This window comes from Melanerpes formicivorus, unplaced genomic scaffold, assembly GCF_026170545.1.
Source record: "Melanerpes formicivorus ecotype bairdi unplaced genomic scaffold, bMelFor1.0.p_v2 SCAF_5, whole genome shotgun sequence".
NCBI lineage: Eukaryota > Metazoa > Chordata > Aves > Piciformes > Picidae > Melanerpes > Melanerpes formicivorus.
In genome coordinates, this window is record NW_027142357.1 from 24,353,553 (window position 1) to 24,375,752 (window position 22,200).

The 22,200-nt window shown below is 40.3% G+C and overlaps 2 protein-coding genes across 3 annotated transcripts in view; both read left to right on the forward strand.

The window, feature by feature from the left end:
* ITGB6 (integrin subunit beta 6) overlaps nt 1-16,843 on the forward strand; it is a 35,019-nt gene extending 18,176 nt beyond the window's left edge. The window contains exons 10-15 of one of the 2 annotated variants that reach the window (XM_068138779.1): nt 67-484; nt 1,408-1,630; nt 3,723-3,820; nt 8,333-8,452; nt 10,544-10,710; nt 12,520-16,843. In XM_068138779.1, coding sequence (XP_067994880.1) covers nt 67-484; nt 1,408-1,630; nt 3,723-3,820; nt 8,333-8,452; nt 10,544-10,710; nt 12,520-12,585 — 1,092 coding nt within the window. In that variant the 3' untranslated portion in view covers nt 12,586-16,843. Of the gene's footprint in view, nt 1-66; nt 485-1,407; nt 1,631-3,722; nt 3,821-8,332; nt 8,453-10,543; nt 10,711-12,519 lie in introns of those variants that run through there. The other variant, XM_068138780.1, reaches the window with a different exon arrangement.
* The window catches only part of PLA2R1 (phospholipase A2 receptor 1), a 54,721-nt gene continuing 43,161 nt past the window's right edge, over nt 10,641-22,200 (forward strand). The window contains exon 1 of the mRNA XM_068138778.1: nt 10,641-10,710. Coding sequence (XP_067994879.1) covers nt 10,701-10,710 — 10 coding nt within the window. The 5' untranslated portion in view covers nt 10,641-10,700. The remainder of the gene's footprint in view (nt 10,711-22,200) is intronic.

Genomic DNA, 22,200 nt, shown 5'->3' on the forward strand with positions numbered 1-22,200 from the left:
GCTTCCAGAGCACTCTGCAGAGTTACGTGTGCTGCAGCACTAAACAGCCACTGTTTTGTGTTCCAGGTGTCTTTCAATGTGACTGTAAGTCTCTCCTCTTGTGAAAAAACCAAAAGGCACATTGTGATAAAACCAGTGGGGCTCAGTGACACCCTGGAAATGGAAATTTATCCCCAGTGCAGCTGCAACTGTCGCACTAAGGCTGAGAGGAACAGCCCAAAATGCAACCAAGGGAAAGGATCATTTGAGTGTGGCGTGTGTGTCTGCAGCCCAGGCTATGTGGGGCCACGCTGTGAATGTGATGAGAGCTCACTCAGCATCAGCTCCTGCAAGGGCTCGGCAGAGCAGAGCTCCTGCAGTGGCAGAGGTGACTGCTACTGTGGGCAGTGCGTTTGCCACCCATCCTTGTACGGGAAGGTGTATGGGCCACGCTGTGAATGTGATGACTTCTCCTGTGTGAGGCACAGAGGGCTCCAGTGTGGAGGTACAGTCCCTTGCTTGGCACTATTTTACTGTCTGCATTTTAGAGCTTTATTGTCTCATTCTTAGCTATGAGCTTGTGAATCTACAGCTATGAGCTTGTGAATCTACAGCTTGTGAATCTACATATGCAGTTTCAATCAGTTCTATATAAAGTGTAATTTACTATTCCTGAGTGATCTTTAGACTTAAAACAAGAAACTTTTAACAATTCCATAGCTACTCTAAGCTGTCCTGGCTTTATTGGAGCATATCAGCTACCTGGGCCAGACTTTTAATGGCTGCACATGACTGTAGCTCCAAGAATTTTTAAGTATATTGATATACATTAGTGTTTGGCAGTGTACAATTTCACTCTGACATAATTATCAGAGCATATCAGTCTTAATGAATTGATCTTAATTAACTACTTTTGGGATAATTCTGATATTTTTATAATTTTAACCCAGTTAACTCAATGATTCTTAGTTTATCTTAGTAAGATACGGTCAGAAATTAGAACTTGTATTAATACTTTTTTTATTTCCTTCCTGTACTACGCCATTGTAAGCCAGAAGTGATTCTGTTGAAACAATGGCAATAAGGATTAAACTGGCAGGAACTGGCAATGAGACTGTGCTGAATAGATAGGTTGAAATCATGCTGCAATAAATGAAAGAGGATTTACTCATTAGGTTGTGCGCTGTCAGGAGATAAAATCTACGTGGAGAACTCCAGTGAACAGAATGAGGCTGCACTGGCTTACAGCCAGTCTAAACAAAAACTGTGATTCTTTGATTTAAAGCTGAAAGTGATGGGGGAGAAAGAAAGATGTTTAAGAGTTAGAAGAGTTAGACAGGGGAAAGTAGCTGCTAGTATGGAGAATGATTTTTAAGGGCATCATTCTTAGGAGGAGACTGATTTGAAGTATAATAAATGTTTTTCCAGGCAATGGTGACTGTGACTGTGGGGAATGCACATGCCACAGTGGATGGACTGGTGAATATTGTAATTGCACAACTGACACCAGCACCTGCATTGCTGAGGATGGAACACTGTGCAGTGGGAGAGGCGAATGCATCTGTGGATCGTGTGCTTGCACCCACCCAGGTGCTTCAGGCCAAACGTGTGAGAAATGTCCTCTCTGCGGTGACCCTTGCAATTCCAGGCGGTAATGTCATAAGTTCATGTCTCTAATGTTTCTATCAGCCAGATACGTATATCCTACAGTGCCTCAGCAGTGTGCTTACTGCTGCTTCTTGAAATTGGATTTACACACTAGAACACAAGAGCCTCCCATGCCATTTGAGAGGCAGTCCTAACTTGTGCATCAAACATTTATCTCACGTACCAAACAACTTTATGGAAAACAATTTAAGCGCCTTCAAGCACCACAAGTAAAACATTGTACTTCCACTGCAGTCCTTGGCTGTACAGCTAATCAGAATTGTGGCCTTATAAAAACAGATAACCCATGCTTATGCATGTATTACATGAACTCTTGCAGGACTAAAGTAGATTCTAAATGAGCAGTGTTCAGTAGAAATTTAAGCTTAGAAGCTGAATTAGATTTCACAGAATGCATGTTATTAATGGCCCTGGTTTCACTTGCTGAGCACCAAGATAGTGTAAATTGCATTAATGCTTCATGATGATGTCATGGCTTCTTATTTAGAGTTGAGGCACATTTCTCTCCCCTGCTAGCTCACCACCACTGTATTTTCATGTCTGCCTACACTGCATCTGAGATGAGAAGTTATTCTGTGGCACATGATTAAACTGTCATTACTGTTAGTGCTAAATTTGACCTATCTGTTTGTTCAAAGAGAACTCCTGCATGAAACTGCTCCAAACATGGAGGACAATGCTGCTGCTTTTCTTTGCCCTATTTGGCAGAGAATAAGAAATCAAAAGTTACACAGTGGGCATTACATTAGCTATTTAAACATGCATATTGTATGCAACATTAGATCTTTTATCTCTATTTCAGTGACTTCCCTTGCTAGAATACAGGGCAAGGCAAGCCAAAAGAGAGAGAACATTGGGAATACCTGGTTAGTGTACCTGGGACCGCTGAAAGACGAGGTCAGAGGGGAAGGAGAGCAACGGCTAGGAAGCTGAGAAAAAGAGCAATAGTTTGAGAAACATGACAAATATGACAAAACCACCACCAACACTTAATTTGTCTCCATGAGATAGAAGTTATCCCATTACCCTCTGGCTTTCACTATTTGCCATCTCCAGAGCCAGTGATAAGGTCGTCTTCATCCTATGAGGATAAGCATGTTCCCATGGATATATGTAACTCAACACAACAGGAGAAGGACAGTTTTTTGGAGAATGTTTTATTGCAGTTGTCTTTTCTCTTTTTTTCAAGCAGTCTGTCCTTCAAGCTGCTTCTCAGAATCTCAGCACCTCAATCTGGCTGAAGCTATTTATGAAGAACCAGCAAGATACATTTTACATCAAGAATGTTCATATATGAATTATTAATTGTTTCCTTTTTCCATGCATAAACTCTGGATTTATTAAAATCCACATTGAATTTCTAGTAATTTCAGAGTCTTCTAAAGGAACTTATTTAGACTCTGTGTTTTTAAATAATATTTCAGTCATTTCACCATTAAATAAAGTAAATAATTTGCCCATAAATTGCATTAGTATAATTAGGATCTAAGTAATTCTTGAGACAAGTAATCATATTCAAGAGACATCTGTTGAGGCACCTGAAAGTGTCTTAATGCATTATTCAACAGACTTTCAACAAAAGAAGATTTATAGTAGGTGCCCCAGCTTGATGTCTCTGAAGTCTATTTCAGATATTGTTCATCTGATAGGCATTCCTTCGAGTGGTATTTAGCATGAGCTCAGCTCAGAATATTTATTTTTGAAAATTAATGTTATGTGTGAGTAACCCCATGTCTTTGATAGACCAACATGAATAATGTTGCCTGGGGGTTCTGTTTGGTAGCTAATAAGCTGGGAAAGAAGAGAGGACAAGAAAGAGCATATCCACAATTCGGACGGGGGGTGGGGTGGTTGGTTTTGTTTTGGTGGTTTTTTGGTTGGGCTTTTTTTTTTTTCTTTGTTATTGTTTTTTATTGTTGTTGGCAATACCTATCATTTTTCTGAGAAGTACTGTATCCATAGCACAAGACCTTTTGTTTAGCTTCTTTTTAAAATGCAGATGCATACACACTGCCTTTTATATTGTTGCTCTGTGACAGGCAGAGATTGATGGGCTGCTGAATTATTTTCTGCAGGAGCTGTGTGGAATGTCACTTGGCTTCTGATGACAAGTCACCAGGAGAGTGCAGTGAAAAATGCAAATTGGTTGATGCAACTGTCAGCACTGCACAGGGTCTGTACACTCAATTTTCTTTTTCTCTGTGTGTGCATGATTAATGATAGCTTTCTCTTTCAGTAATTTTATATTTGAAAGTAGCCTCGGTTTTTTTTTCTGTGGAATTATATCGAGGCTCAAAAAGCACTTGCTGCCTACAGTTCTTCTGCAGTAAGCAGGAATGCAAATCAGGCCTGGTATTACCTGCAAAACCTGACTCCAGTCCTTATGCAGAATCCTGATTATGGCTGACAACCAGACACAGCCCTTTAACGTGTAGCAAAGACATTTGTAGTATTCTAAAGGCTTAGCACATCTGTCCGTTGCTCACTTAAACTAAAAACTGCCTTCCTTCGATGGGATTTTTTGGAATAGGAATTAACCTTGAATAAATTAGTACTCACAGAAAAATACAACTTTAAATCATACAGTGCATCTTATTCTTTTCTGTAGAAGAAGGTACTTGCTGGTCCCATAGGCAATCTGTGTTTATTCTAAGGTCCTAGTTCTAGTCTCAGTCCTACAGTAAAATGCAATTGATAAGTGAGGCAGGACATAAGTACATTTTATCCACATCACAAATGTACCATAAGCAGTAAATAAGACAAATGTAAGAATTAGGATGATAATGCAGAATGCTGTGTGCACATCCAAGGTTTATGTCTGCAAACTGTTGGAAGCCCATCCAGAGCTGCATGCACGCAGAAATTTAATCAACGTCCATCTTTTCATCCAAGCTACAGCTTCTGTTCTTGGTGAGATTACTGCATCATTCAAAACTCAAAAGTTGCAAATAATATCTTCATAAAGAAAACTAATTCTAATTTTGTATTTTTATTAGAATTATCATGTTTTTCCTTTTTAGACTTGAGCATTTGTTTAGAAAAATGTCTTCACAAGCTTCAAAAACACAGAAGCACTATTATTGTATCTCTGTGGTTAGTAAAGTGTTCAGGTTGGTATTGCCAGATGGCAGATATTTGTAGCTAGGAATACATAAAACATTCTACTTTCAGATATCATGAATACTGAGAGCAGAAACAGTCACTTATATGGTTCTGTTCACATGCAGAGAGGTCACAGGAATATGAGCATAACAACGTCATCTCCTTTTCCTGCATACTTGCTTTTTTTATGTCTTGTGCTTCCCTGATTAGAACTGTCAGCTGCCTCTTCAGATTTAAAATTTATTTGCAGTGGCTGCAGCAACTACCATACTGACGGCTAGATCACTGTTCCTATCCTAACCCCTCAATAAAAAGAAAGCAGAAAAGAAAGAAAAAAAAAGGGGAAAAAAGAGCTCTTGCAAACTGTTTCATCTTAAATTCTTGTGTAATAGCTCCAATGATTTGTTTTGGCATTAAGGTCACCTCATTGAGAAATCCTAAGAGGAAAAAAGTAATCTTCAAAATAATAACAGTAACAAAAAATCCTGAAGTCAAAAATGTGGAAGTGGTATTAACTAGACCACCACATGATATTTCAGACAGATTATTGAGCAGCCTCATGGAAGCATACTGCTTCTTTCTGGCTTATGTTTCAGTTTCTTTAATGCTTAGATCTAGGTTAAATAAAATATTAGTACTTTAATGATTTACCTTTTGCGTGCATATGTTGCAACACAATGAGTGGAACTGTGGAGCAATAGAATAAGCATAGGCATTACATTTCCCGGTTTCCTCTGAAAGGTTTTTTCAGGCTCTGAGCTGTGCCTTTTACCTCCTCTGCTTTGATTCTGTGGGTTAGAGGGATTCTTCTTCCTGCTTTCCTGCAACAGGGTCCCCAGTGCAGCAGTGGTGTGGGCAGGGTCTCTGTCTGGCCATCCAGCAGGGCCTCTGTCTGGCCATCCAGCAGGGCATGGGATAGCACAGCAGCCCCGGAAGTGCTGATGGCTTCACATTTATGGGGTTTCTCTCTGCAGCAGACATTACTTTGGAATATTTATTTTCACCAATTTTTGGATCAGATAATTGTTGATGATCCAGATGGATGTAAGAGGAGCCTCTGCTGCTCTACTCACTACCCAGGAGGAAATGCAATTCCCCAAAAAACGTTTCCAGCCCTTGCACTGGCCACAGGGAAGCAAGCTGCTCCTGACACGAGCAAAAAAAAAAAGACAGTTACACCTTTCTTGGAGCATACCTACCTTGTAATGTTGACACTGAGCAAATTTCCAGTACAGCAACAAAGTGGAAGCTGAAGCTTAAATAAACCTCTTTATCAGCACTGCTCTGTTGTTCTGGTTCAGTGAGATGAAGCTATTTTTTTAAAAAAAAGGCATTTTATTGAGCAAAAGACAAACAAGAAAGGACATAATGACATTTAAATCTATGGTCAGTGTGGTGGTGTTGTTGAATCTTTTATCTAAGTATCTGTTTGGAAATAGTCTTTTGTACTTTGAAGGTCTAGTGTGCCACTGTCCCCCAGTAATTCTTCCATTGTGATCCAGTGATTTCAAGTACCATCAAAATGAATGGAATTAGACAGGCAAAATTCTGCTGACACAAGTGGGAAAGGTATGATGACTGATGGCAGAATACAGAAAATTACACAGATGTAAGTTGCAGGAGTTTACCTGCCTAAACAAATTATTGTGCTGATGAACTGAAAATAATCTACCCAATAGTCTCTCTTAGTGATCCCTCCCCCTAAAAATAACATAAGGAAAATAAAGATACTAAGCATAAGCTGAGTTCTGAATAGCTTGAACTAGCATCTTTGCTTTCATTTCTATATCCTTGCACATAATCAGATATCTGCTCCCCTTCATCTCAAATTATGACATTAAATTAAAAATTATTAGTTAAAAACAATGGATATATTTGCATTTAATACAATCTGGATGCTATTTGGAATACGTCTGCAAGTTTTTCTCTGACTTCAGGATAGTTAATAGCTGTAGTTTTAATTCAGCTAGTTAGTTTTAAAGCAAGCTACAATTCTTTGGATCTGCATGCTCAAAAGAGCTGGGGAAAAACCAAACATTGCAAAACTTGTGACAGCATTACTGGAATTGTGCCTTGGCAATGAGTGCTTTTAATTCAGTACACTCAGTCTGCAACTTGTGGTGCAAACCCTGTTAAATCAGCGAGTCTTTTCTGCCTGTCGCCTTGCTAGGTAACACATTGCTCTGTCACCAAGGGATGGCAACAGGTAAAACATGAGATTATCACAAATCAAGAACATGTTTCTATCAAAATCCATGAGGCCTAACTTTATAATAAGAAGCAATATGGGGGGAAAAAAAAAAAGAAAGAAAAAAGAGGGGAGAAAGAGAAAAAGAAAAGGAATTTTTTCCTTTAAGCACCATAGGTTTCCTTAAAATCCATATGCCTGTCTGATTCCTACTTTCTATTTCATTACTCTTTATATTAAACTTTGCTTATGAAGTTTCAGTAAGAGTTTCAAATGGATAAGAAATAATGGAAAGTGACAGTCATTTTTAAAGAAATGTTCAAGAATCTTACTGCTTTTTCTTGCCACTAAAAATCAAAGCACAGAAGCTTTTCTAAGAAAGTACTGAAAAGCATACCTAGATTTACAATGCTATTTTAAACATGGGTTATATGGAACCACAGTAAGTGTTCAGCTGCAGAGCTAATTATTGTATGCAGTTACAAGGTCAAATATTTTTTGCTCTGTAAAAATATTATATAATGGTTATGCTCCAAATCAGGGCGTTTCTTGCTCTGGACCTGTAGTCTCAATTTTTTTATTGTCTTTCATCCCTCTAACCCAGCTTCCTCCTATCTCTCTTTTCCCTTTGAAAGACTTTTTTTTTTCTCCCCAGAAAAGGTTTTCCAGTTAAGATCATCCGAGGAATTTTTTTTTTTTTTTTTTTTTTTTTAAAAAGGAAGAAAAAAGGTTACATTTTTGTGCAAATCTATATTAAGTGGGGAGACAAATAAATGGGGGCAGACTGTTATCTCAGGTCATTTTTTATCTGCTTCCCCTGGAATCACTTTACAAAGATTCCAGGATCATATTTTTTCTGTTATCAACCTGTATTTACTGTTGTACAGTACTGAGCACACTAATCTTTGAGGGGGCTACTGTGCAAGAAATACATGGAATCCCTTTTAATGGTACCCATTGCTGCCTGACATATGTATATCTGCTTCTGAAACACAATCTAGGCATGGTAGGAGCAGCTGTAAACCAGAGAACATACTGTTTACTTTGGCCTATAACTGGGGATTATTACATTTCCCTGACAACTGGTGGTTAAGCATCTGGGAAGCACTTACATTTCTTTGAAATTCACAGTACACTAGATAAATAAGGTGCACAAGATGGTCAGTGCAGACTGATAACAGCTGGATCAGTCCATCAGAAACAAAACAAAGATTGGGCTGGACAAAAGTTGTAACACTTGGTGGAAACTCTTGACAGTATTACTGCTTTCATCTCTCACTTCGTACTATCTACAGCTGAGGCTGTGACAAATGTGATGCCAGCAGTCTCTCGTGTTATTAGACGTTGAATTTCATTTTATCTGAGTAATTCCCCCACACACTCATTTCTCTGCAGATTATTCAGAGGTTAAATCCATTCCCTGCTCTTTGCAGGGTGAAAATGAATGCATAACCACATTTCTACTGGCTGTGGATGAACAGGGAAGGACAGTCATTCACAGCATAAAACAGAAAGGTAGGTGCTGAATATTGCTTTTCCTATGTGAAATCTGATTTTTAAATATAGCAGGGTGAGCTGTCTAGAAGCTGAGCTCTTTTTTTTCAGCAGCACTGCACCTCCTTGTGTTTGTATTGTTTCTCTGCCCGATCAGAAGAGCACCTCCTCAAGTATGTGTTTGATGTGGTAGTAAAATCAATGCTTTCATGAAAGATGGGCAAAATGATCTCTGGGCTGCAAGTGTAAGTTAATTTTTCTAAAGGTTTGTGCACTTCTAAGATGATGACAATAAATGTCATTTGTATTGTATGAGAAAACTAATTCATTTTGAAATTGCATTGGACAAATATCCAAAAGATCATCTGATTCGACTTACCTGATGAAATTCTAGAATACACTTATGTTTGACGTTGCAGCATAATTCAGTTTTGAATATTTTTTATAAATAACAGATATTCAACAAATCCTTTTATATTCCTTCATTTAACATTACTTCTTTATTCACTGGTGTTTCACTACGTAATTTCATTAAAGCTCCTTATTACATAGAAAACATGGACACCAATTTTCCAGCTGCAAACAGTTTATTCCAGGGAATAAAAATGTCTTTGGGGTTTTTCTGGGGGGGGGGGGGGGGTTGGTTGGGGTTTTTTTACACACCCAGTGTCTCAGTGTTAAATGTTAGTTAGCTTTTAGGGAAAGCCACACAGAGTTGTAAGTTTGTTTTATTGGTGCAAATGGTGTTTCTTTTGTTAACCTTCTGTGCAGCCTTTCTATAGCATGCACCTAAGTTGAAACCTAGATTCTACCACAAGAATAGCAGTCTGGAAAGTAAATACTAGAGAAGCACAGTCCTTTGTAAAGTACCCCCCTACGGGTTGAGAATTTAAGAATAATAATTTATCTTTATTAATTATATTTGCTATGCGTTTTAGACAGATGGGGTGGCGGGGGGCAGGGGAAAAGAATTAGAAAAAAGAAAAGAGAAAAAGAAAAAAAGAGAACTCTCTTAAGGAATGCAGAGTTTATTATATGCCATATAGTGACCCTACCACAACTCTACAGTAACCAGCTTCGCTGCCATCTGCTGTTCTGCTCCTGGGCCTTTGCATTTTTGTGCTGTGGCAGCTGTGATGCATGGGAATGTGTGCTGAGGTGAGACCTCCAGAAATGCTCTAGAAATTTATCTAATTTGTGGAAATAAAGTCAAGATGGCAGTGGTAGCCAGAGCGTTAAAGCGCTGCTCAAAACAGACTCCTCTGAATTAGTTAAATACAACAACAATCAATACAGAAGTAAAAATAACAACAAATACAAAAGTAAAGTGAAATATAACCATGTAAGGCACATAAGTCTGAAATAATTTTTTCCAATGTCCTAAAACCATGTTTCAGTAGAAAATTTTGCAAAATACTAGTGTTCACAAGCTTTCATGAGCAATACTTTTTAATACCAGGATAATGAAACTTCTTTGCATTTTGGTCACACGAAAACTTCAGGTTTCATTTTGATTGTCCAAAATATTGCATGACAACATTGAGTGCAGAACTTGAAACGCAAAATTCCTTCAAATTGTTTAGTCCCAAGCTTTTCAGCAAGGATTTTCCCCTCATTGTTTTAATGAGTGAAATGCTGCTTCCTCGGTTTTTCTCAGTGTCATTAGTGACTTTCCCCTAATAAAGATCTTACTATAATTTTTTCCTCTACAACACATGGAATATCAGTTAATTCACGTAGAGATTCAGCCCCAACACTGTAAAATTCATAACCTTGTCAACTCAGCACTGTTTTTTAAAATTACATTGACATGTGAAAATAGTTTTCTAACTTTTCAGAATCTGGGTCTGTACCCAACAGCAGCTAATCAACACAATAAAAGAGCAGTGGAACAAGTCAGCAATTAATTTTTAAAACACTGTAATGCAATATTGTTCAGCCAGTTTCACAAACACTTTAGCAAGCTAGCAGGTGGAAAATTACATGAACTTGAAGGAAAAGGCATTCACAGCTCACAGCAAATGAGAAGCCCAGCTTGCCTCTTGGCTGGTTTTAATTGCCTAAAATTTATTGATTGCGTATCCACAATCATAACTGGTTTTGTTTCCACAGATTGCCCACAGCTCCCAAATATCCTGATGATAATGGTGGGTGTCACACTTGCTATCCTTCTCATTGGCGTTGTTTTACTTTGCATATGGAAATTGTTGGTGTCAGTTCAAGACCAAAAAGAGGTGGCCAAGTTTGAAGCAGAGAAATCAAAAGTCAAATGGCAAACGGTATGTTAAATGCATTGATTTAATATGAGATTGCTTCTTTGGTTGCACGATGCACAACTGCCGTTAAAATCTTGTGTCATGGTTTTGTTCTTTTAAATTGATATATTTTACTGGTAGGTTTGCACTACATTTAATATTCTTTAAAGCAAAATTGCAATTTTTTTCTAGGGATAAGAAATAACCAGGGTTCAACCTCCTGGTTTAATTTTGTCCACATGTCAAAGCATGCACATAACATTTATTTTATTTTTTTTTATTAGTACCTCATCTTTGATTAATCTTAGCAAAGTTGTTTGCTGCCTATGTTATTATCAGAGGTGTACCCCTCTTCCCAGAAACAGAGCCTGTTCTAGGACATTATTGGTAGCCTGTCATGCTGAGAGCCCAGTCACAGAGGAGCAACTAATATAAAGTGTCCAAAATGTGGGTAAAAGGACAAAGAAATTCAGGCCTTATGTTCTATCTATAGCTTGTGGACTTCCAATGCAAACTTTTACCACATGTTCCCTTTTCTTCTTTCCTTTCTGCCTTTGACTTTTTGGCTCTTCTGCAAAAGCTTTAAGATTTCTGAGGCACTTTGAAAAACAGCTTGTTAAGTATTTCTGGTGAATGGCAGGAGGATGGAAGATAGGCTGCTTTTCGCCCAGCTCTGTGATTGCAACATTTCTGCAGGATCAGACACTGCTGGTTTTTCAGCTTCTGAGATGGGAAAAATCAGTTACTTATAGACAAGACCACTTGAGAGTATTTTCTTTATCTTTTAGGAGAGCTACATATGGTAAGAGGGAAGGGATGGATACAACTGACAGAAACATTTTACTTTTTTGTCACAAGAGGAAATGATAGGAAGTGAATGATGAGAGGCCAGGATTAAAAGCCTGGGTAGGACTTGCCCTTTTCCCAATGGCTCAGCAAGAACACCATGACAAATCACACCTCACTGCTGAGACACTGCCTGTGCTTTTAGAATGGTCCACCCACAATATCTGATACACAAACTATATTGGACATACTTGTTAAATTATTGTTTGATGATGTGGACTGCTTTAACCCAGGAGGCAGATGTGAAGGGAGGCATGTTCCCAACTGTAGAGTGGTTTGTGCTGCCTCATATAGGCCAGTCTAGATTTCAGTGGCTTGGAAAGTAAGTGAGCTGCTGAAGGCTATTCTAAATCAATCAAAGGTACAAAATTACTACTGTATAATGAATAGACCAGAAATCCTCACTAGAAAAAAAACAAGCAGGAGGAGGGTATGATACTGGTCTATAAAATTATGATTCAGGAAATTGAAGATGGGATGTTTGTTCATTGGCTTTTCCCATACAAGCATGCTCCAAAGAAGCCATAGGACATCATTACACAACACCTGCTTAGGGAGTATGATTTCTTTACAAAGATGTTCTAGATTATAAGTTTGCATGGATTCAAAATGTCTACAGACATAGAAGGAGGACATCCCCTATGACCTGTGAAATGTGTTGGCTTTTCCATGGGTAGTCTGCTTTTCCTGCTATTTGGAACACATTGCTGGGCTGGGCTGTTTGCTGGGCTGACCTGAGTTTGTCATGGAGTACAGTACAAATCATCTGCACACTGGAAAGCATGGATGGTACTAGGTGGTGCATGTATGACCTGTATTGTAACACTGAGTGAGGAATTGTGGACAAAAATTATTTCTCTGCTGAAGAGTTCTGATGAAGGCTGTGGTGTGCAGCTATATCTATTTGAGCTGAAGTGATGGTAAGATGAGTTAAATATTGCCTGTGTCCTATTTCTTTTGTTACTTTTTTTGTTTGTTTGTTTTTAGGAAACAAATCCACTGTACAGAGGCTCAACAACTACTTTTAAAAATGTAACTTACAAGAACCAATAAAAGCAAAACGAGGCCATGACTGCAGATTTCTATTAGTATCCCCAACGCTACAAACTTAGTTTTACTGGCAAGAAATCTAAACCATTTGTTTCTTCTCAGCCGATTACGTGATACCTGTTTGCATGTTGTAGTGCTATAATGCAAATATATCTTGAGATGGGAAAACATATTAGTGGTGAAGGTTAGTAGAAATATTAAAAGCCCCTCATCTTAAAATATCATCACAAATATTTTTAATTTCCTGAGGATTGAGAATTATCATGCCTAAGGCTATTTTTGTGAAATTAGGTATAAACAATGTGCTGTATATTGCTGTGTTCAAACACATAATCCTACATATCTGGGTTTAGGAATGTATTTGTATCAGTCTATTTGGTGGGCTGGTTTAAACTTAAAAAGCTATTTTTTTCAGGAAAAATGCTTAAACTACTGAGGTTTCCTCACACAACCTGTGTGACTGAATAGTTTTTTCATCATAAACAAGTAGCATTATTGCCTACGTTTTGTATATCCAAGGTATACAAAACCATCTCCTCTCTAACTCTTTTTTCTTGTCCTGTTTTCCTCTCTCCTTGTCCTTGTTGCTGTTTGATATTCTTTAAGAACCTAGTCCCTGGGGTTATCTCAAGGAAAGCTAAATCAAGCCCTTACTCACTTTCTATTACAGGTGCAGACTGCTCGCTCTCTTTCTCTTTCTTTCTCTTTCTTTCTCTTTCTTTCTCTTTCTTTCGCTTGCTTGCTTTCTGCTTGCTTGCTTGCTTGCTTGCTTTCTGCTTTCTTGCTTGCTTGCTTTCTGCTTTCTTGCTTGCTTGCTTTCTGGCTTTCTGCTTTCTTGCTTTCTTGCTTTCTTGCTTTCTCGCTTGCTTGCTTGCTTTCTCGCTTGCTTGCTTTCTCGCTTGCTTGCTTTCTCGCTTGCTTGCTTGCTTTCTTGCTTGCTTGCTTTCTTGCTTGCTTGCTTTCTCGCTTGCTTGCTTGCTTGCTTTCTCGCTTGCTTGCTTTCTCTTGCTTGTTTTCTCTTGCTTGCTTTCTCTTTCTTTTCCTTCTCTTTCTTTCTTTCTTTCTTTCTCTTTCTTTCTTTCTCTTTCTTTCTTTCTCTTTCTTTCTTTCTCTTTCTTTCTTTCTCTTTCTTTCTTTCTCTTTCTTTCTTTCATTTTTCTTTTCCTTTTCCCTTTCCTGTCCCCTTTCCTTCCTCCCCACTTTCAATTCTAGTAGCTTGGATCCAGAGCCAAAGACAAATATTTTTTAATTGGAGGCCTTGGTAGAGGAAATTTAAACCAGAGGATTACCAAAACTCTGTTTCAATGCTTACATTCTGTTTAGGAATTCAACTGCTGGACCATTATGTAAACTGCTGCAGGGGCCCTTTACGTGCAGTAAAAGTTCAGACACAAAGACTCAGCATCACACACAAACCCAGTACTCTTGTTGATATTTCCGAAATTATGAGGTTCTTTCAATTCTCAGCAGCCAAACTGTTTATTCATGTGTGGAATAATGTATTCAGTCCTTTTAGGGCTTTTTGTTTTGATTTGGTTTATTTTTTTTCATTTGGTTGGGGGTTTTGTCAAGGTTTGTGTAGGGTTTGGCTTTGGTTTGTTTTTAAAAAAGCAGCAAATAGATCTATGGATTCCACTTCAAATTCATTTCCATGATGTTAATGAAATGAAGAGTTTTAAGTCTCAGTTTTAGCTTGTCACTACTGACTTGCCATAAATTCTTACATTGTAATGCTCTAACTGTGCATAGCATCGGGAAACAAAAAGCCCCAACAACAAAATCAGCTAACGTGCTGGCATAAACAGCTACAACTGTGCTAACACTGATGTACTTTATTTTTTTAATATCACTTGTCCTGTGCATTTTTTTTAGTACTCTGGAACAGATGGTCAAAATGTACCTATGTGTACAAAAGAGGATTTAGAAATCAAAGGTACCTTGACACAGTCACAGGCAGTTACGTACATTCCCTATGATAAATCATATATTTGATGTAAAAACTTGATGTTCATTTTGTAATAAATATTTACAAAGTCTGTGCAACTTCAGTCTCTATATCCTCTAGGGTGACAGGATGTGAGACTGATATATTAGCTAGCTCAGAACCATGCCTGTTTTAGGGCCTGATCCAAAGCCTGCTGGAGTCAATGGCTACAGATGAGGATCTAGTTTCAGTGAAACTATGAGTTTTGGTTTACAAAGATTGTTTTGTTTAAACAAACTGCTTAATACTGTCTATTAGTGGATTAAACCCTATAGTATATATTTCTGTGCAAAGAGAAATAAACAGTTATCAGATGCCTTTAGAATGAAGGTGATGCTATAACCATGTATTAATTACAAAATTATTGCAGTGTAAAGGAAATTATGGCTATCATTAAATAGAACAGATTACTTATAGGTTTACATCCATACTCTTCAGTGTTCCTGCATGGTAAAAACTGTGCACAAAGACTTGCATCTGCAGTCCTTCCAACCACCAGAGTCCCACAGATGTTGGTGGGATCAAGTCACATGTGGGATCAAATCCTGTTTCCCTGGAACACAGATAAATTCATAGGAGGCAAAGCGGGCCTCTGGATTCTATCTCACATTCCACTTGAGTCAGGGTTGCCTAAAGGACTAAAGAAATCTGGATTTAGCCTACGTAAATTATCTGTTACTCTTACATTTTTCATGTAGGTGTCATCAAATACCAAACTCTCTCTGAAAGAAATGAAAATATTTTTATTACTTTAAAAGTAATTTAAAAATCTATATCATTTATTAAATACCTTTAAAGTTCTGTTTCTACGAAGGCTGATTCTGCTGCTTAATACTAGGGTTAAAAGTCTTTGTTCTGTAGGTCACCTATTTCAATATTGAATTAAATTTCAATATTCAAATGTTATTAATACAGTGATGTTTGCATTTCATAGCAAACATTTGGTGGTCTCCATTCCCTTTTCCTAGAGATTTAATTTCACAAAGCTACTTGCTCTCTTCTCATCACATGTAACCTTCTGATCTGATCCTCAGCAAAGATCCAATTTGGTATGAGGGCAATGTCGACAGTCCAGTTACTCCTCCTGGCAATCTGTCTTCAAATTATCCAAGATATGCAGAAATCAGGCATCATATTTTGCAGTTTCCCTGCTGTGACTGACTGTACTATAAATGTTCTGTGCACCTTCAAAATCATCAGGATGAGATCATAGGAATAATTAAAAGTTCATCACAAGAGAGAAAATAGAAGGATTTTGTGAGGAAGATCTCTATTATTAGGGGATATCAAAGGACTAGGCTTATTCATATGAGCCATCCTCTTAACAGCATTAACTTATATCATAATTTTTGACTAAACCTCCAGATTTCAATAATTTTTGCGATCTGAATTGGTATTCACCCTAGAAACCAGTGGTGTTCATTTTTAAAATTAACTGTATTATTTTTATCTTGTAGCATTTGTTCCAAAGTTAATTTTCTTTGTTTTTTTTCTTCACCAAACTATGAGTGGTTTTGCTTGTGGTGAGCAGGACGAAAAAGTCTTTCTGCTGTTTCCACAAACGTTGTTTTGACCTGAGGCTGGACCTTGAGAGTGGCCAAAACATTTTTAATAGTAATGCTTCTATTCACTGAAGAATTAAACTGAATAAAAGAATAATCATTAGCAAAGTCATGGGTTTTGCATACCTTTCACATCCTGTAGAATGCTTATTTCAGTAATGTATGTTAAATGGATAATTTTTTATTTGAATTCTAAAAATTGCATGTTAACTTGCATTGTGTATGTCCAGATTGTGTTCAGCTTTGTTTCATAATATAACTAGTGGGTAATGAGTCTGGGATACAAATCTTGGAAGCCAAGTGCCGTACTCTTCATGTCTTGTCTGCTTTTATACAGAAGTTCAAGGTTTTTTTGGTGTAAGGGAGCTATTGCCACACAAAACTTACCACATAATCTAAAAGTGAAAAAAAGGAAGCAGTTTTTATCTTGGTCTATTTGAAAGAAACAGTTAAATGACTCAGCTTGTTTCTGTATTAATAAAAAAAAAGAAAAAAAAGAAGTTATTTAACCTTGAATAAAGATTGTAAAATTGAATGCATGTTTTAATATGCCTTTATTGTTCTCTCTTCGTTTCCCACTTCAGCTTCTGTTTTTATCATTGTTTTCACATGATCTGATGAATCTTAGTGAATTAGCAAACCTCTACTCTGGTGAGACTCCATCTGGAGTACTCTATTCAGGTCCAGAGCCCCCAGCATAAGAAGGACATGGACTTGTTGGAGCAGGTCCAGAGAAGGGCCTGAGCACTTCTCCTATGAAGACAGGCTGACAGAGGTGGGGTTGTTCAGCCTGGAGAAGAGGTGGCTCCAGAGAGACCTCATATACCAGATTCCCAGTACTTAAAGGGTGTCTACAGGAAAGATGAGGAGAGACTTTTTACAAAGGCATGTAGTGATAGGACAAGGGTCAATGGCTTTAAACTGACAGAGGGTGGAGTTAGAACAGATGTAAAGAAGACATTTTTATTGTGCCAGTGGTGAGACACTGAAACAGGCTGCTCAGAAAAGTTGTACAAGCCTTCTCCATGGAAGTGTTAAAGAACAGATTGGATGGGGCTTTGAGCAACTAGGTTTAGTGGAAGGTGTCCCAGCCCAAAGCAGTGCATTTGGGACTAGATGATCTTTAAGGTCCATTCCAACGCAAACCATTCTATGATTTCTCATGCTTTGCCATGCTCTAGAGCTTATTTTACAACTCCCCTCCCCCTTTTTTTAAAGAAACCACATGACATTTAACATCTGGATTTTATTCTGTTTGTGATCTTTTTACTTTTCATGGAAAGGAGTTAATGGATGAAAGCTGTAAGCAACCTATTTCTGGAACTCTCATTGACTGCATATGGCATTCTTTTATACAACGATCCCTGAATTGCACAACTTGCTTAAAGCTAAAGATCCGTGAGTTCTCTAAACATAACAGCAGTAATGTCTTTTTGGAACTACATGGTGAAGTGCATATATTCTCTTGAAAATTTTTAATCCTTTTTTTCTCCTCTTATGAAATTCCATTCACCCCAACTCTTTGGACCCAGCTGTCTAGCCAGTTTCTTACCCAGAGGAGCATACACCCATCCAAGGCATAAGCAGCCACTTTTTCCAGGAGGATACTGTGGGGCACAGTGTAAAAAGCTTTACTAAAGTCCAGGTGGACTACACCCACAGCCTTCCCCTCATACACTAAGTGTCATGGAAGGAGAGGTCAAGCAAGACCTGCCCTTCATGAACCTCTGCTGACTGGCCCTGATCACGTGGTGGTTCTGCATGTGCTGCATAATGGCACTCAAGATGATCTCCATAACCTTTCCTGGCACCGATGTGAGATAGACAGATCTGTAGTTCCCCTCTTTCCAGTCCTTATTGTAGGTGCTGTAGTCACATTTGCTAACCTTCAGTCAGTCAACTGGGACCTTTCTGGTTAGCCAGGACTGCTGATAAATGATAAAAAGTGGCTTGGTGAGCACCTCTGCCAGCTCCCTCATTACCCTTAGGTGGATCCTATCTCTTTGCATGTGAGTAGGAAACACAGAGGAAAAATAATCAGTTTCTTATCCATTCAAATCATGAAACAAAAGTTGTGAAAGTTTTATGGGACTTATATTTATTCTAAAATGTCTAGTAAGCAATTAAATGATAGCTTTATTGGCTTGTTTAGAAAGTGTAACATTTGTTGATGACAGTATGTGTAATTTCTGGGGTTTAGTACAATGAGTCATAGGTTTGTTTAGTGAACAAGGCTACAGACTAATATTAGCTTTCCTGGGAAACGGAGTAACTACTCTTGTGTAGCAAACATGCAAAATTTGCCTTATTCTACTATTGATTTTTTTCAAGAATAGTACTAAAAATGTGTGGCATACTAACCTCAGCATGTGCCTCTCAGCTCTGTAAACCTGTGCTCATTACCAAGGATAGGAGCTCTTTGTAAAGTATCCCCAGGCACAGGATATCTAGGCCAACACATTCAGATGTGGGTCAGCTGAGAGTAGAATCAGTTAAGAGCTACATGAAGACTGAGACAAGAAGTAGTTCTACTTAATATTTGCATGTCATTCCCTGTTCTGTGAGAAAAGTGTAATTTAGTTTTGTTCTACTGATCCAAAGTCCTGACTTAGCTCTAGCTCTTATGAGAAGTTCAGTGAACAGCAGCCAGGAGAATATCCAAGTCTCCCCTGCACAACATGGCAGCATCCCTCCCCTCAAGCAGTGCAAGAGAGGATGTTCAAAGCGTAAGAGGGAACCACAGTCACTTCCTTGTTTTGTTGGCATTCTCTGCAGAGATGCTGATGGCACATTTAGGATCCCCCACAGAACTCTTTGCACCCTCTGCTTTACCCATGTCTTTCTGGCCCCACTGCTGGGAGGCACTTGGAACTGCAGTGTGTAAACCTTTATTAGACTAAACCAAACCAGGTTGGAAGAGACCTTCAAGATCATCGTGTCCAACCCATCAACCAATCCAACCCACCCAAACAACTAACCCATGGCACCAAGCACCCCATCAAGTCTCCTCCTGAACACCTTCAATGACGGCGACTCCACCACCTCCCCGGGCAGCCCATTCCATAGCGCAGTCACTCTTTCTGTATAGAACTTCTTCCTAACATCCAACCTGAACCTCCCCTGGCGCAGCCTGAGACTGTGTCCTCTTGTTCTGGTACTGGCTGCCTGGGAGAAGAGACCATCATCCGCCTGTCTACAACCTCCCTTCAGGTAGTTGTAGAGAGTGATAAGGTCACCCCTGAGTCTCCTCTTCTCCAGGCTGAGCAATCCCAGCTCCCTCAGTCTTTCTTCATAGGGCTTGTGTTCCAAACCCCTCACCAACTTTGTTGCTCTTCTCTGGACTCGTTCCAGCAAGTCAACATCCTTCCTAAACTGAGGGGCCCAGAACTGGACACAGTACTCGAGGTGTGGCCTAACCAGTGCAGTGTACGGGGGCAGAATGACCTCCCTGCTCCTGCTGGCCACACTGTTCCTGATGCAGGCCAGGATGCCATTGGCCCTCTTGGCTGCCTGGGCACACTGCAGGCTCATGTTCAGCCTACCATCAAACAGTACCCCCAGGTCCCTCTCTGCCTGGCTGCTCTCCAGCCACTCTGACCCCAGCCTGTAGCACTGCATGGGGTTGTTGTGGCCAATGTGCAGAACCCGGCACTTGGATGTGTTAAATCTCATGCCGTTGGATTCTGCCCATCTGTCCAGCCTGTCGAGGTCCCTCTGCAGAGCCTCTCTACCTTCCAGCAGATCAACTCTTGCCCCCAGTTTGGTGTCATCAGCAAATTTACTGATGATAGACTCAATGCCCTCATCCAGATCATCAATAAAGATGTTAAAGAGCACAGGGCCCAGCACTGATCCTTGGGGCACACCACTAGTGACTGGCTGCCAGCTGGATGTGGCACCATTCACCACCACTCTCTGGGCTCGGCCATCCAGCCAGTTCCTAACCCATCGCAGTGTGCTCCCATCCAAGCCATGGGCTGACAGCTTGGCCAGCAGTTTGCTATGGGGGACGGTGTCAAAGGCCTTGCTGAGGTCCAGGTAGACTACATCCACAGGCCTCCCCACATCCACCAGGCGGGTCAACTGATCGTAGAAGGAGATCAGGTTGGTCAGGCAGGACCTGCCCTTCCTAAATCCATGCTGGCTAGGCCTGATCCCTTGGCCATCCTGTAAGTGCTGTGTTATTGCACTCAGGATGACCTGTTCCATGATCTTGCCTGGCACTGAGGTCAGGCTGACAGGCCTATAATTCCCTGGCTCATCCAACCGGCCCTTCTTATGGATGGGCACCACATTGGCCAGCTTCCAGTCCTCTGGGACCTCGCCAGTGAGCCAGGACTGCTGGAAAATTATGGAGAGTGGCTTGGCCAGCTCGTCTGCCAGCTCTCTCAGCACCCTAGGATGAATCCCATCTGGTCCCATGGACTTGTGGGGATCCAAGCTGCTAAGGAGAGTTCCAACCACCTCCTCATGGAACATAGGGAAACTGTGCAGCTCCCTGGCTCCTTCTGCCAGCTCTGCAGGCCAGCTGTCAGGAAGACGTTCTGCCCTTCTAGTAAAAATTGAGGCAAAGAAGATGTTAAGTATCTCTGCCTTTTCCTCATCCTTTGTTACAATGTTCCCCTCCGTGTCCACCAAGGAGTGGAGGTTGTCCTTTCCCTTCCTCTTACTATTAATGTATTTATAGAAGGACTTTTTGTTGTCCTTCACAGTAGAGGCCAGTTTAAGCTCCAAGTGTGCTTTTGCCTCCCTAATTTTCTTCCTACAACACCTAGCAACATCCTTAAAAATTCTGTGGGTTGCCTCCCCTCTCTTCCAAAGGTGGTACACCCTCTTTTTTTCCCTCAGTCCCATTAAAAGTTCATGAACCATCCAGGCTGGCCGTCTGCCCCGGCGGCTCATCTTCCGGCACATTGGCACAGCCTGTCCCTGAGCCTTCAACAATTCTTCATTGCAGTAGGTCCAGCTCTCCTGGACCCCTTTGTTTTTAAGGGCTTTATCCCAAGGAACCCTCTGAATTAGTTCCTTGAGTAACCCAAAGTCTGCCCTCTGGAAGTCCAGAGTGGAGGTCTTCTTGCTGCCCCTCTTGGCTTGACCAAAAACCGAGAATTCAATTATCTCATGGTCACTGGACCCCAAACATCCTCCAACCACCACATCACCCACCAGTCCTTCCCTGTTGGTGAAGAGGAGGTCAAGCATAGCCTTGCCCCTGGTAGGCTCTCGCAGCACCTGGGATAAGAAGCTGTCCTCCATGCATTCTAAGAACCTCCTAGACTGTCTCCTCTCTGCCGTGTTGAGTTCCCAGCAGATGTCAGGCAGGTTGAAGTCGCCCATGAGAACAAGGTCTGGAGATCTTGAGACAGCCCTAAGCTGCCTATAGAATGCTTCGTCAACATCTTCCTCCTGGTTGGGTGGTCTATAACAGACTCCAACCAGGGTGTCTGCCCTGCTGGTCTTCCCTCTAATTCTTATCCACAAGCATTCAACCCGATCGTCCCTAGTCTCCATCTCAATGGCATCTAGTGCCTTCCTGATGTAAAGGGCCACCCCTCCACCCCTTCTTCCTCGCCTGTCTCTCCTGAAGAGCTTGTAACCGTCAATTGCAGCGCTCCAGTCATGTGAGTCGTCCCACCACGTCTCTGTGATGGCAACTACATCATAATTTTCCTGCTGCATCAAGGCTTCCAGCTCCTCCTGTTTGTTACCCATGCTTTGTGCATTAGTGTACATGCACTTCAGCTGGGCTGCTGGTTTCACCTCCAACTCTAGCTTGTCGCCCCCAGACTCTTGTCTGAGAGGACTATTTTCAGCCCCTTCCCCCTTCAAAACTAGTTTAAAGCCCTGTTGATGAGACCCGCCAATTCCCTTCCCAGGATCTTTTTACCTTTGGGGGACAGTCCGTTCTCATATACAGTGATCTTTCCCCTTCTCTGGGACAGATGTACTCTATCTGTTGCCAGCTGGCCTGGTGCAGTAGAAAGTTTCCCAATATCAAAAAAACCAAAATTCTTTTGACTGCACCAGCCTCTAAGCCACTTGTTAACTATAGCTGCTGACCTGTTCCTTACT